Source organism: Bison bison, unplaced genomic scaffold (genome assembly GCF_000754665.1).
Source record: "Bison bison bison isolate TAMUID 2011002044 unplaced genomic scaffold, Bison_UMD1.0 scf7180017858886, whole genome shotgun sequence".
NCBI classification, from domain to species: Eukaryota; Metazoa; Chordata; class Mammalia; order Artiodactyla; family Bovidae; genus Bison; species Bison bison.
The window spans coordinates 724,688-740,363 of record NW_011489458.1 but is presented as its reverse complement, the minus strand read 5'-3'; the positions used below and the strand labels follow the sequence as shown (position 1 = coordinate 740,363).

Here is a 15,676-nt window from a genome sequence, read left to right as displayed (position 1 = left end):
CTTTTCCTAACAAATCTAATCCAAACGACCACTCATCAGATGTCTACAATCCTGCTAAGCACGTTAAAAACATAATCTTAGTGTAGTATTAAACAAATATTATCTACAAGACTAACAGAAACACACACAGAGTTGTGTTCAAATGTTATATGAACATAATGTGTCTGAAGAATCAATTTAACGATTCCTTTTAGTTGACTTCTTCTTCTGTACTTCTTTATGCTTCTTTTTTTTTCCTCGTACCACCTTCTTTGAATCCTGCTGAGAAAATAGAGGGATTCCAGTTGCTGGTGACCCAAGTTATACCCTGCTCATCATTGTTTGCATGTTTGGGGCTGTAGGACTTTGGTGAATAATTGTTAAATGACTGTCTTCTCCAACAATATTCTTCAGCAAAGCCCTCTTCATCTGCCACACCATTTAAAAGAAAGGACTTCAACTCACTGTCGTCTTCATCTCTCTCTAGGTCATCCTCAGTAATTCTTTTTGTATTGGTATTTCTGCCATTAACAGTCTTACCTGAAGTTGTAACAGTAATGTAGTTGTCCATCCCACTATCATCAAATGCCAGGGAAGAAAATGAATAAAGTCCCTCATGGCCCAGTGAACCAAATGGTGTATATCCTATATCATATGAAGAAAATCTCTCAAAAACTGGGTATTCACTGGATGTAGAGAAAAAGGATCTTGCACCTCTGTTTCTGCTTCCATAGGAGCTCCTTGAATTATTTAAAAGGTCTTCAAGTGAGTCTTCAAAGAAATGAAATGAAAATGGGTCCCTTTCACCAAAAATTTCTTTGAAGACATCATCTGGCTTACGGAATGTGAAGCCGTATTCAGAAGAATCGTCGGAATCACTTCCACCTCCGCCATTCAGTCCTTCTTTGCCGTATTTATCGTACATGTCCCGTTTTTCATCATGTGATAATACCTCATATGCCTCAGCTACTTCTTTGAATTTCCTCTCGGCTTCTTCTTTGTTTTCTGGATTTTTATCTGGGTGCCATTTAAGTGCCACTTTTCGATAAGCCTTTTTAATGTCCTCAGGTGAAGCATGTCTCTCCAATCCTAGAACTTGGTAGTAATCCACCATGTTTTTAACAGATGGTTGGAAAGGGCTTCTCTAGGGAGTGAGAACCGTAGTTTCCTCTCAGCTCAGGCTCTGCTGGTGCTGGTGGTAGAGGCAGTGACTGTAAATAGGCATTTTTACATTGAGGACAATGTTATTACCTTGGACCACTGCTAGGAGACGTTAGGGTACTGATTATGTGGCAAGCAGACTTACAAGCTTATGTCAGAGGGCTGCATTGTGGTGTCACTCTGGGCTTGGTGTAGGGACCAGACCTTCTAAATGGAGCTAGTCCAGAGTCAAACCAGACCATCCTTAACCCTCTGGACTGTTTTTCCTATGTTTTCCTAGAAGCCTCAAACAGTGCCCCATAAACCAGCGGAACCTGTTATAGTACGGCCGCAGCATGCCCCTTGCATAATATGACCTCTGGGTTACTGAGCTTTAATAACCTACTTCTTAGTTCTTCCATGTTTTGGTTTGGAAAAATGAAGAATTTGTGAACTCTGAAAAAGTACTCAAGCAGTTGACATACTTATTGCAACCTTAGAAAGTCATTATATTGGTTTCCTGAGACTACCATAACAAATTAACACAAACATGTCTGCTTAAAACAGTAGAGGACTTCCCTGGTGGTCCAGTGGATAAGAATCCCCAGTGCAGGGAACATAGGTTCGATCCCTGGTCCAGGAAGATTCCACATGCAACGGAGCAACTAAGCCCGTGTGCCACAACTGCTGAGCCCAAGCGCTGCAACTACTGAAGGTGCACCTCGAGCCGTGCTCCGCAACGAGAGAAGCCACCCGGTGAGAAGCTCATGCACCACAACAGAGTAGCCCCCGCTCTCCACAGCTGGAGAAAACCCACACACAGCAACGAAGACCCAGCACAACCAAAATTTTTTTAAAATAAATACATTAAAAAAAAACCATAGAAATGCATTGTCTCACAGTTCTGGAGACCAGAAGCTTGACATCGTGTGTCAGCAGGGCTCCATTCCTTCCAAAGGCTCTAGGAGGGACTCCACCCTTTACGTCTCAGCTTCTGGTGGCTCTGGGTATTCCTTGGCTTGTGGCCACATCGCTCCTATTTCTGCCTCCGTGGTTACATTGCTTCCTTCTCTTCTGTCTCTCTCCTCCCGCTGCGTTTCTCTCGTAAGGACACAGGTCATTGGATTTAGGACTGACCCAGATAATGCAGTTTGATCTTTTTATCTCAAGTTCCTTAATCTAGTTTTACATCTGCAGAAACCTTTCTTCCAAATTAACAGTCACAAGGTCTGGGGAATTACAGCATAGACATATCTTTTGGGGGCTACCATGCAAAATATTGCAGTGATAAAACCGTTTTAGGGCACTGAGACAAACTTTTTTAATGAAACAGGGATTAAAAATAACAATCATAGGAAGAATAGTATTCAGTGAAATTTAAATACATACACTGTCATTCCTACTTGATAATCCCTACTAGAACCTTTAACTTTGTGTAGACTTTCACATTTTGCTGTTGGAGTGATTGTATGTATGTAGGGAGATTGTATGGCACTAACTATGTCATTGGGAATTTGGCAGAGAGGACTTACTGAGTGGCAAGGTGGAGGGGAAAGAGCAAAGATTTTGAAGTTAAAACTGAATTTAAATCCTAGCTTTCTAAGTACTGCATGAGAAAGTGGAAGTGTTAGTTGCTCAGTCATGTCTGACTCTTTGTGACTCTGTGGACTATAGCCTGCAAGGCTCCTCTGTCCATGGAATTCTCCAGGCAAGAATACTGGAATGGGTTACCATTCCCTTCTCCAGGGGATCTTCCTAACGTGGGGATCAAACCCAGGTCTCCTGCACTGCAGGTAGACTATTTATCATATGAGCCAACATTGCCCAAATTACTTCAGAATCTAATTCCTTATTTGTTTTTTATTTTTTTTAAAGCGATAATGCCAACCTCGTGACAGTTAAAAATCTAATTCCTTAGTTTGGTGTACAAAGCCTTTAGGTGTCTGATCCTTATCTTGCTGATATTTTACTTTCCCTCCAGCAGCAGCACTGACCTGAAACTCTTTTTCCGTCCCTCTTCCCTTAGTAAGCACACACGCACATGTAAGCACGGTGTCTTCTATGCCTTCCCTTTCGTGTCTCATTCATGAGACCTTCCACTCCCCTTGTCGCTTTCACTTGACCAGTTCCTGCTCAGAGTAGGCGGCACCTACTTCTGCAGCCCCACAGGAGCACCGATTGTGTGCTGCTCTGTTCCCCAGAGCTCTGTGTCCTGTCTTTGTCACCGAGACAGCATTGTTTTAGTCTTGTGCTCTCAGAAACCTTGTGTATGAATCCACCACTGTGCTCACCATGTGGCATTGCTCTGTCTCACATCCGCTAGACTATATATTCTTTTAAGACCAGGGCAGATAGTCTTATGTTATTCTTGTGTTTTTTCCAGCATGTGCCAGTCACACACTTAATAGATCTCATTGAATACTAGAGTATTGAACTCTAGTATTCAGTACTGGTATTGAAGCTTACTAGCTTCTTGTGTACTAACTGTGATTAAGCATTTTTCATACATTATTTCTTCTAGCTCTAACATTCCAAGATTAAATGAGATAGTATGTGCATATTTCCCCAGACTTCACATATTCTCAGTAAAAACATTCACTTTTTCTAAAGTTTAGGGCACAGCGTAACACTACTTCAATGAAATGCTTCCTACCCCTTCCCCTGCTTTTGTCTGTTTTCTTTCTTCTGTTCCCTTAGCTCCTTATTCATATGCTAATCATACTGTGGGTATGTATGCCTCTATTATGTAATAGTAGACCAAAGTCACTCAAGGTAAAAAGAGTCTTATTTCTATATCCCTGAGGCCCAACACAGGCTCTGGCTGGCTCAGGGGAAGAGCCATGCAAATATTGAAGGAGATACCGATTTGCATTTTTCTAAAGCAACCTACTGCTGGAGCCAGATAAATGTGTATGTACTGTGAGGACTAGCTAGATGCACTGTTCCATTTCGTCGTCCTTATTTTTCCTTCAGGATGCTTGTCATGTTCTCGGCGAAGATACTCCCTGCAGCCCATCCCAGAGAGGAGGATTCCAAACCGATACTTAGGCCAGCCCAGCCCCTTTACACACCCACACCTCCTCAGACCAGGTAAGGCCTTTGACCTGTAATGACCGTCTCTCTCTTCAGATGCTTTGTCTAGAACCGTGCCATCCAGTAGAATTTTTTAATTAATGTAAATTTAAATAGCTGTAGGGCTAATAGTACTGTTTAGACAGCACCATCTAGGGGAATAAATAGGATTAGGCTAAAATTCAAAAGTATCAGTGAAAAAAATATGTATTTCAAGATGTTTTTAAAGAAATGTTTCCTAAAACATGATTTCTAGAATTGTGTTCTGACTATCGATTCATTGTGAACTGTATTAAAGACATGTTAGGAAACATTTTTCTTGAAAACATGAAATGCTCATTTCAGTATTAACAAAAATATTTCTATAGAGACTACACAAGATTTACAGATGTGATTGTCCGAGCTTTGAGAGGTGATAACGATGATAAAGATGATGCAAAAAGTTGATAAAAGTTTACTTCACTAATTTTTATAAATTGGTAAAGGTTTACCTCACTGATTTTTTTTCTACTTTAAGATTCCAATATTGCTGCTAGAAGATATGTCATTCTATTGTTCAAATTCATACCTAAGGTTTCTTTGTTTTGTTTTTTCAAAGAGACAGTTAAGTGATGAACTATGATGAATGAATATCATCCCAAAGAAGTAGGTAGGATGAAACCAAATGCTTTGTAGAAAATGCAGTCAGGTTTTCCCAGGCTTCTGCCATGGGAAGTTAAATCTGTATTTACTGTGTAAGCCTAGATTATTAACACGGTCTGAATTGCCTTTGGAAATATGTTGCTCTTTCACTATCTCCACTCAGTGAATGATACCAGTGTGTCTGTCAGTGAGGGCTTCCTGTTGCTGATCTTCATCAGACTAGAGTACCTGCTGCGAAGTCGGCTGAGACTCAGGAAATGCAGCTCACCACTGAAACACACAAGAAATCAGAGTTTTTCAAAGCTGTAAGGTAAGCTTTGTAGCAGTACAGTTGGTGCTGATTTAAATATTTCTCTATCCAGTCAACCTGCCTGTAGCTTCAGTTTGATATTAAGTTTTACCAGCTTTGAAAATTACTGATTTCTCGTGGTGAGATACTTTTACATGGTGAGCTGCATTTTCCAGGTCTTGAAACTAGTAATCATCCTCAGGGTGATGGCCTCTGTGTCTAGACTGTTAATTCTGTTACGTGCACGGTAACCATGTAAAAAGTGGGTATGAGTAAGCATACACATACAAGTTCATATGTTCACATATACTATGGGGAGAGAGGAATGCACGTCCTAATCGTTATCCTCCTGGACAGTAAGGATTGGTGTAAGTGAGAAGGGATAGACGTGGATGGAATTTGAAAGAACTGTCATTGTGAAAGAAGCCATCACATACAATTTCCAAGTATTCATCACTTATCTTGCACCATGTAGAGATGCAGAACTTATCAAAGTGTTCAAATAACTGTGGGGTGTAGGAAAAGTCAGTTATTAAGAAAAATTAAAAGACATGCAATCCTTTTTTTTAAATCTCTTACAGACCTAAAGTCAGTTTGTTAGTTTGAAATATAAAATTATGTTTCTATGATATGTTTTGCTCCCAAAGGTTTCGTGTTTGGCATGTTTTCCCAATACTTGCCAGTACTTTAAACTTTTGGAAAACATCTCAGTCATTTTCCTAATTATTATACAAGTTCTACATATATTATAGGCAAATTAAAGAATACAGATAAGCATAATTTTTTTTAAAAATTACTCATAATTCCACCATTTAGAGAAAACAACTATTGAGATTTTAGTGCTTTCTTTTTCTAGACTTATTTCTTACATCGAATTGTGTGTGCATGTATACACACTCTCTATACTGATCAATTATTTCCTTAAAATAAATTCTTAGTGGGACTTCCCAGGCAGTCCAGTGATTAGGACTCAGTACTTCACTCGGTGGCCCAGGTTCAGTCCCTGGTCGGGGAATTAAGATCCCACAAGCCATGTGGCAAAAAAAGAAAAACCCCAAATTCTTAGAAGTGAAATTACTGGATCAACACCTGAATTTTGAATTTCCCTGGATTTCTTTTGGCCATACCTATGCGTTTCCCGAAGCAACAGTAACTTGGAAGATATCAGCAGAAGGACGTAGGAGATAAAGGAGTTCTGTGTTGGCTGTGCTTACTACTGCCTTAGATGGAAATAAAGAGTCAGATTCACTCCCCTAAGTCCTCTCAGTGATTTTTAAAACTTGTCCTTTGCTTAAAGAAGTCTGAGCATTATAGGATATTTCTTCTTTTTATGACATTGCCATCTCTGTGTTAAGAACCATGTATGTAGAGACAGAAATGTCAGTTCATCCTCCTTGATCATTAACATGCCTTCTACTTAGTATCTATCACCAAGAAGAAAAGGGATTCCATGAAGGAAGGCAAGTGGCATTCTGAGCTAAATACCATTATGAACCATGAGTCTACTTTTACAGTATCTGTACGGGAAAGACACTTAGTTCCTTGACATTGCAAGGTGTGCAGCTTCATCAACAGTTCCCTTCCAGAGGATAGGAAAAATTAGTGCCTAATTAAGTATTATTTCCAAAAACCTATATTTCTAACATTTTTATGTTCCTAAGCAAAATTAATTTTGGAATATGTGATATAGTTTGGAGCTTAAAAAGGGGTTATTCAAAGAGTTGGGCTTATCAGAATGACTTGTCTGACCTATGCAGAACCACTTCTTGGTTTTCTTTCAACTACAGCAATGACTAGATTCACTGGAACATAATCAGAACACAACTGTGTGGCCCAGAATTTGAGGGAATGCCTTTACCATGAACTTTTTTGCCCCTTATCATCAAATAATGGCTAAGACTGTACGGTTATTGTTAAGTGTAATATTTAAAATGATGAAAAGGAAGGTTCTAGAGTGGATTATACATAATCATTCCCTAATCTTCTTCACTTGAAAGTTTCAAAACCAGTTAGTTATCATCTTTAGTGATAGTTTAGTTGTAGTTCTGCCTTAAGCAAGGGGTGTATTTTTTTTTTAAGTTTTGTTAAACATGATTGACTTTAATAGTATCTAAAAGATCAAGATTTATTTCAGTGGGGTGAGATTTTTATACTATTATAGATACTACAGAAACACCTTGTGCATATTTCTTGTCCATATCAAGAAATTCTCTGGGGTAAAGATTAGCACGAATCTACCCCAGGAAAGGATTGGAAATCTCCTAAGAACTGAATAATAAAAGTCTCCTGAATGACTCGAAACTCATTCTTGTCATTGTGCAAGAAAGCCAGATAATTTGGGGCTTTCATGTAAAAACAATTACTTTTATAAAGATAATGATTGTCCATATACCTACATACAACAATATAACTCATACCCCATTCAAGATATAGAACATTGCCATCAACCTAGAAGGTCCTCGCATACCCTTCTAGTCAATCCCATCTCCATCCTTAACCACTGGCCTCGTTTCTATCAGCATGCTTGTTTTGTCTGTTCTTGAGTTTTGTGGAAGTGAAGTCATACAGTATGAACCCTTTTTCTCTAGCTTGTTTTGCTCAGTATATGCAAATAAAATCCATTTAGAGATTTTTTTCAATTATTTGGTCATTTCATTTTTTCAGAGATATCTATGTTTTACGTTGTAAAGGAAATGTTTGTTAACTTTTTCTTTATCCTCGTTTTCCAACTATATAGTAATCATTTTATGCACTTCTTTCTTATTACACAATAAAAGCTACCTAATATTAAACAAAATTCAGGGACACTTCTTCAAATCAGACCATGTTAAAATCTTAACCTAGGGACTTCCCTGGCAGTTCAGTGGTTAAGACTCCTCTCTTCCACTGCAGGGGGCACAGGTAGGGGAACTAAGAACTCACATGCCACAAGGCACAACCAGAAAAGAAAAAAATCCTAAGCTAGTTAGTTTCAGGAAGTAATTAAAATACATACCTAGATTGTAGCAAAGACTTGCATCTTTCCATCCATATTCAGTCTTCATAAAACTCCTCTCTGGGTTTTCTGCCTGGCTGATAAAATATGAAGAACATTTTTTTGTTGTCTTCAGAGGCCCAGTTCTCGATATCCTGGAAGAGCTTTTCTTCTTGGCAGCCGACTCTCGAGATTGATTATGAGACTTTGCTATTTAGAGTCCAGATTGTGACATCTAGGCACTTGATTGACTAAATAAGCTTGTTCGAGTAGCCCCTCTATCCTTAATTGACTTCAAGTGACAAAATACTGACTGTGCCTTTTAATACTTTACAGTTTGATGAAATTACCCATAAAGTCTATTCAGATACAATTTTATCTGAAGAAATTCAGGCTACATTGACTATAATGGTTAGTTCTATGACCAAAGGTCATAATAACTGTCAGGTTTACCTGTAGAGTTAAAGTTCATTGCTTTATCACACTTTTACCCCTCCTTCAATTGATAAGAAAAGGTATGTTTTTCCTTGGATACTTTTTCTGTTGTGACCAAGAGTTCCTTGAAATTTCAGAAGTTTAGAAGCATTTAGTTAATAGTCACTCTATAGTGTTTATAATTAGTAAGCTTGGGGAAATGTAGCCAGTGTTTTAAATATTTCTCATATAATCATTTGTATGAAATTACATTCAGCAATGATGAATGCTTAAAGAATGTGAAAGATGGTTTTGCAATCCTGCTTTGATTTTTAAATAATTTTTATCTTTTTTCAGAAGTTACTTCCTAATACGCTATGTGTATACTGTTATTAACGAAAATGAGATAACACGTTCATTAATTAAGATCATTAATACTGTGAGTTTTCTTTCAAAAATTTTTTTAAAAACACAAAATGAATTGATTTTTTAAGTTTAGTTTTGTTACATGGACTAAGGCTGTGAAATAACCAAAAGTGAAGCACAAAGGGAAAGGGACAAAAGTAAAACAAAAAAAGGAAAAGTTGGATAATTCACTTGTTATAAGCAGCCTCTGCTTTTAGAAAAGAGTATGTGCTGTTTGTGGTAAACTGGGAAATTTCCAATATTGAGTAACAGCAACAGAATTAACATGAATAATTATCAGGGAGTTAAATAGTTAAGCTATTCTTAGGCTCTGGTACAAAGTTCAGTATTCTGCGGTGGAGCCCTAGGGTACTTTTAGCCAGCTTAATCCTGAGAGAAAGAAATGTGCTCTGAGCTCTTCTAGGACCAGCTCTCTTGCTTTCCCGATTCAAATTGTCACAAGACCCCTCATTTATCTATCTTGTTTCTCCCCAATTTCGTTAATAAAAATGTCAGTGTTTCTATTGTAGGTAAATAAAAGTTAAAAATTATTAATGGGATACAGCTACAGGTAGAACAACTAGACACTCCCCAAGTAAGCAGAAACAACTGAGCTGCACGTACTGGACATGAGTACTGACTGGGAAAACTTGAAGAACTTTGATCCACCAGTTTCTCTCCTGGGGCTGTCCCACAGAAATCAAAGCACCAGTGTGCGTAGCGCATGAAGGCACCCTATGGATAAGTATAAAGATATTTATTATGATAGCAGAAAGTTATATAAATGCCCAGCAGTAGGGAAATTAATCAGGAAATTATGATACAGTGCCCCCAAGAAATAATATGGAGACATCAAGCAGAATGAGTTGAAGTTATGCCAGATGAGTTGGTGGGAGGGATTTCTATGAGGTATTGTTGTGTTAGAAAAGCAATATGAAGAAAAGACTGTGTGGTGTCCCATTTTTGTAAAACACTAGGGACTCATAAAACCCTGAATGCAGGTAATATGTATGCGTTTATATGAATATTGAGAAAAATAGGAAAGGATATGATGTTGTTGTTCAGTCACTAAGTCCTGTTGTTGTTGTTTAGTTACTAAGTCATGTCTGACTCTTTGTGATCCCCTGGACTGTAGCAGGCCAGGCTCCTCTGTCCTCCACTATCTCCCGGAGTTTGCTCAGATTCATGTCCATAATTGTCTCTGCTCTTCTCCAATAGCATCTTTCACACCTTCCAACCTGCGGGGGGGCTCATCTTCCAGTGTCGTATCTTTTTAAAAAGCCTTTTCATACTGTTCATGGGGTTCTCACAGCAAGAATACTGGAGCGACTTGCCATTCCCTTCTCCAATAAACCATGTTTTGTCAGAGCTCTTCATTATGACCGTCTATCTTGGCTAGCCCTGCACAACATGGCTCATAGCTTCATTGAGTTATACAAGTTCCTTCCCCCATGACAAGGCTGTGATCCATAAAGGGGAAGTTTACTTACTAGAATACAAACCGTGGGGGTGGCTCTAATGTGGGTAGAAGGAGGGAAGGGGAATGAGGGCTCAAATAATGAAGAAATGGTGGGGGGGAGTATGGTGTGAGTACATTTATATACAACTATAAGATGTATATATGGAAAAGAAATAGTTAATTTTTTAAAAAGTAGATCAAAGGAACAAATGAGCATGAACAGGGTTAGTTAAGAAAGTGTTTTGAATGAGAAGGGTCTAAAAGCAAACATCTTGAGCTTCAAGTCTTGGAGTGGAATTGCTTTGGAAGAAGAAATTTTAGAAAAGGGGCACATTGTAAGAAAGGTAATAGGGAAAGAACAAGTTGGACTTGAGACTTAGAAGTAATTAATTTCACAATAATTGGAGGAATACTAAGAAAAAAGTTTAAGTCTCCAAAGACCACATATTGTGTATTTTCATTTATATGAAATCTCTATAATAGACAAATCCATAGAGACGGAAAATAGCGGTTTTCAAAGGCTGGGGTGGATTCAGAGGAAACAGAATGACTGCTAATTGGTGCGGAGCTTCTTTTTGGAGTGATGAAATTTTCTCAAATTGTTTTGGGTAATGGTTGCACAAATCTGTGAATATACCAAAAAGCGTTGAATTCTATACTTGTACGTGGGTGAATTGTATAGTATGAAAATATCTCAGTAAAGCTGTTACCAAAAGTGTTGGCCAGATAAGTTGAAGTTACCTGGTAGAGAACATTAATATGTTAATATTAAATGTAAGTGTCGAAATAGCTTAATTGTTTGAATTTGATCTAATGGACAATAGGAAACCCTTATAGGTTATGAGTATGGAGTGGACCGTCCACGGTGTCCCTTTTTTAGCCTCTTTATCTCTCTATTTGAGATTTTAATTGTAAGAGTATATACTCCCTGAAGCAAAATTCAAATAATAAAAAAATCATGTTAGAGAATTTCAGTTTATCTCATTCTCCATAGGTTACCACTATAAAAATTGTGATTCTTTTCCAAACTTTTCTAAATTCTTTTTTTTCCTCTCTCCTTTAATTTTTTTTTTTAATAATGCGAACATATTGTCCATCTTGATATTTCACTTCTTATATACAGCAGTGTTTCATGGCCATTTTCTCATACTTGCATATGGAGACTGGCTACCACAGGGAATAATAATTATTTTCCCACATCACAAAGTCATTGTGAAGATTAATAAGTTGATTGTTGTTGTTCAGTTACTAAGTCATGTCCAACTCTTTGTGACCCCATTGAACTGTAGCCCACCAGGTTCCTCTGTCCATGGGATTTTCCAGGCAAGAATACTGAAACGGGTTGCCATTTCCTTTTCCGAGGGATCTTCCCAACCCAGGGATTGAACCCGCATCTCCTGCATTATCAGGTGGATTCTTTACCACTGAGCCATCAGGGAAGCCCAAAAAAGTTGATACATGTAAATAATTAGAATAGTACAGACACATAGTAAGCATTCAGTAAGCATTAGATGTTGTTTTACTCTTAATATTGTTAAGTTCAGGCTTAGGAAACAACTGTTTTAGTAGTTCTTTTGTTTGAGAACCTGAAGTGAAAGCAGGCATAATTTCCATTCAGAAGTGAAGCATTCACACAGGCATCACTGGGCTAGCAGCCAGGCAGTCTTCTAGGTACTAGTATTAAGAACTAAGACATAACCCTTCAAAGGTTCTTAAAATGGGTTGTTTGAGTGAGCTTAAGGGAATCTGAGACTCTTGAAATTATATGTCAAAAGTTTGTATGTGCCTACACGGAGTTTAGTAAACAGAATAAATCCGTAGCTTTCAAAAGATTCTCTAGGACATCTTTAAGTCTTTAAGAACCACTTACTTTATCGGATTTGATTCTCATGACATCCCCAAGAGGTAGATAATATTACTAGAGTTCAAAGCCCTGCTATATTCCAGTTGTTATTCTGGGCCCTGAGAATATAGCATTGGGCAAACAGACAAAATTCGATGTCTTCAAAGAACTTATATTCTTTTGGGGAAGTCTTACACAGAAAATGTGATCCTTCTCCTCACCTTGTATATTGAAACTTAAGGGCAACTTGGATTGTGTCCCTGAGAGTGCCTTCCACATAATAATTAATAAATATTTGAGCGAATGAGTAAAAGAATGAACCAGAGAGCTGGAAAAGATCTTAAGGGGTCGTGATCCCAGTTTTCAGGCAGGACCACATTTAACTATCATTTCTTCCAAATTTTTGCAGTGGAATGGAAATTTGAAACCTGGGTTATCTCCTTAATTTTGCCATGTGCTATGAGGAGATTGGGCATAAATTGAAGAAATGAATTTGAGTGTATCCATCTAATATTAAACTATCTTAAGTATCAATACTCTGCCACTATAGAAATGCAAAGCTTCACTGTTATCTGTCATTTCTAGGGGAGGTGACGCCAGGACTATCCCAGGTGGAATATGCCCTTCGCAGACACAAACTAATGTCTCTGATCCACAAGGAAGCACAAGAGCAGAGTGGTACAGACCACACAGTGGTACTGCTGTCCAACCCTACGTACTACATGAGCAATGATATCCCCTATATTTTCCACCAAGACAACAATTTCCTGTACCTGTGTGGATTCCAGGAGCCCGATAGCATTCTGGTCCTTCAGAGCCTCCCTGGCAAGCAGTTACCAGCACACAAGGCCATGCTTTTTGTGCCTCGGAGAGACCCCAGTCGAGAACTTTGGGATGGCCCTCGATCTGGCACTGATGGAGCAATAGCTCTAACTGGAGTGGATGAAGCCTATACACTGGAGGAATTTCAACATCTTGTACCAAAGCTGAAAGGTAACAGATAGGAGCAGAACTCAGATCACAGGCCAGGTTGGGACTAAGACCTTCTTGACCATTTGTTCTTCCTTTGCTAAAACTATTAGCATGGCAACATTTCCCTTGGCACTGTGAAAGAATATAAAGCTTTTCCATAAGACTTTAAGGATTTCCTTTATTCGTTTGCTAAATCTTCATTAGATTATTCATTCAGAGACTGTCTGTTCTAGTGTGAAATCCCAGAAAGAGGATTTTAATGTGGAGGATAGACATGGGCCAGTCTTCAAGATAACTGACCAGTCCGTTGACCCTTGCCTACTACTTATCTTACCACTTTTGCCAACTCTTCAAAAATGGACAATATTCTCAAAGAATGGTTTATCCTTCACCAGCAGCAGAAACACCTGGTGATGCGTTATAGAATTACAAATGCAGACTAGATACTGGAAGTGTAAAATCTGTGGCTCCCACTTCATACCTCCTATCAGAATCTGCATTTTAACAAGATTCTCCAGTGGTTCATGTACACAGTTGAGTTCATGCCCCTTGAAAAACATGACTTTCTCTATGTTTATTCTGGTAGAATTGTGATCACTCAATGTTTTGAGACTCCTTTTCTAGAACTTTTCAGAGTGTATACTACGTTATAAACTATCCTTAGTGATTCTTATACATCTACAGCTCTAGGAAGTATTTTACTTTTTAGTGTCCAAAAGTCACTTAGAGCCACATTTGGTAAATAAGATAGATGGTCAAGTTATAAAATACTGATTTTAGACAAAATAAGGTATTTGATTGTAAAATTTCAGTCTGACATTCTTTTAAGATATATAAACATTTCTGAAGTCATTCTCTTATTAAAAGAGGATTTCAAAATTGCTTCCAACAATCCTGGATTGAAAGTTTTAAAAAGGTTGGCCTATGATTTTATAAAATGACAGCAAATAGTCATGGTTGTTTTACTTTTTAAAAACTACAACAACTAAATTTGTGTTAAAAGTAAGATTAGAGTTTGACATATAGTCTATATTTAAAATCATTTTTATTTTAAAAAGTAAAAATATTTTGGAGATTGTATCACTAATGCATACCCAATCAAAATTTTTAGGGCTTTTCCCCCCTCTTCTGTCCCCAGTCCACTGTATGAAACGTAGAAATCTTCAGATTTAAATTGTTGGGAATACTACTCATAGGTTTCTGTCAGAAAATAAAAAGGGGGGGGAAACAAATAGAGACATGGTGTAAGTGGAAAAAATTTTCCTGGTGTGCCTTATCTTAAGTCTCGAGCAAAACTCAACCATTTCCTTGGGTCTACAAAGTGGAAAGGTGAACTGTGGTTGTCTGTAATGAGAACACATGGCAGATGAAAGAGGACGGGTATTCTGGATGAATGTGGATTATCAGCTGTGAGACCCCCTCCCACCCGTACTGAGACTGTTTGAAACTCAGGGATGGAGCACTTTTAACCATGAGGTTGTGAGCTGAGTACTTTTTCTGTCCTTCTGTGTCCAGTTATTTAACAGTACCTCTAGCTGACTTGTGGTTTGGAGAACAGTTGTCACAATTGTTCTTAAACGGTTAAAAATAATCAAAGCTTGAGTAAAGCTCTAGTTTCATCTATTGTCTTTACAAAAAAACACTGAGGTTTGAGGGCAGAAAAAGCTGTATATCCAGTCTCAGAATATCTTGCCATTTTCAGGAAGGGCCTTCCCAATGACTTATGACCCATTCCTTTAGGTCCTGAGAGAGTGTGTTCAACCCTTTAGAGTTTATACTACACATTTAAAAATAGTTTTGATTCTTCAAGTCAATGACAGGTGGTATTTCTTGTCGCTGTCTTATTTTAAATCTCTTTTAAGCTGAGACACATACACTGTGGTATGACTGGATGAGGCCTGCTCACAAACAACTCCACTGTGACTACATGCAGCAGCTGGCGGAGGTCAAAGCCAGGAGCAAGAACAAGGTTCGGGCTGTGCAGCAGCTGGTACAGCGCCTCAGGCTGATCAAATCTCCTGCAGAAATTGAACGGATGCAGGTTGCTGGGAAGCTGACATCACAGGTATGGTTCCTACAGAAGAAGTTCTTCCCAAATTAAAAAGTCCAGCTTTTAGGGTTCAGTGGGCACCTGAGGTTGTGTACCCAGGGCAGTAGTCTAACGGCACATGGACATATAGCTTCTGCTCTGATGTTTACCGAGTGTGTCTAGAGACTTGTGCAGTACTTAGGAAGGCAAATCAGATATCCTTCTTGTATCTTTTTATCCACAATCTTAATTGTTTCTCTTTGGAACAACATAAGTTAATTCATTTTATTTCCTTTCCTTATCATAATTACAGTAATAGTGGCCACAGAGCTTATTAAAGTAGATTCATGGGACCTAAAATGACCATGCTTACGAATTATCAGTTTATTACAGGAGAAAGGCACAGTTTACCAACAGCATTAATGTGAAAATAGCTAACACAGCCAATGGCTGTACAA

The 15,676-nt window shown here is 38.3% G+C and overlaps 2 protein-coding genes across 5 annotated transcripts in view; one reads left to right on the top strand and one right to left on the bottom strand.

Annotated features, from left to right (window-relative positions):
* XPNPEP3 (X-prolyl aminopeptidase (aminopeptidase P) 3, putative) overlaps positions 1-15,676 on the top strand; it is a 43,975-nt gene that overhangs the window by 5,017 nt on the left and 23,282 nt on the right. For 2 of the 4 annotated variants that reach the window (XM_010830160.1, XM_010830154.1), the window contains exons 2-4: positions 4,093-4,209; positions 12,803-13,210; positions 15,052-15,254. In XM_010830160.1, coding sequence (XP_010828462.1) covers positions 4,093-4,209; positions 12,803-13,210; positions 15,052-15,254 — 728 coding nt within the window. Of the gene's footprint in view, positions 1-4,092; positions 4,210-4,996; positions 5,144-12,802; positions 13,211-15,051; positions 15,255-15,676 lie in introns of all 4 variants that reach the window. The other 2 variants (XM_010830176.1, XM_010830167.1) reach the window with 2 other exon arrangements.
* DNAJB7 (DnaJ (Hsp40) homolog, subfamily B, member 7) lies at positions 133-1,653 on the bottom strand. Its single transcript, XM_010830141.1, has one exon. The coding sequence runs from the start codon at positions 1,091-1,093 to the stop codon at positions 218-220; it is 876 nt and encodes a 291-aa protein (XP_010828443.1). The 5' UTR covers positions 1,094-1,653; the 3' UTR covers positions 133-217.

What these genes read in the sequence shown, in the direction of transcription:
- DNAJB7 (XM_010830141.1), bottom strand. Translation starts at nt 1,093, where the DNA reads ATGGTGGATTACTACCAAGTTCTAGGATTGGAGAGACATGCTTCACCT.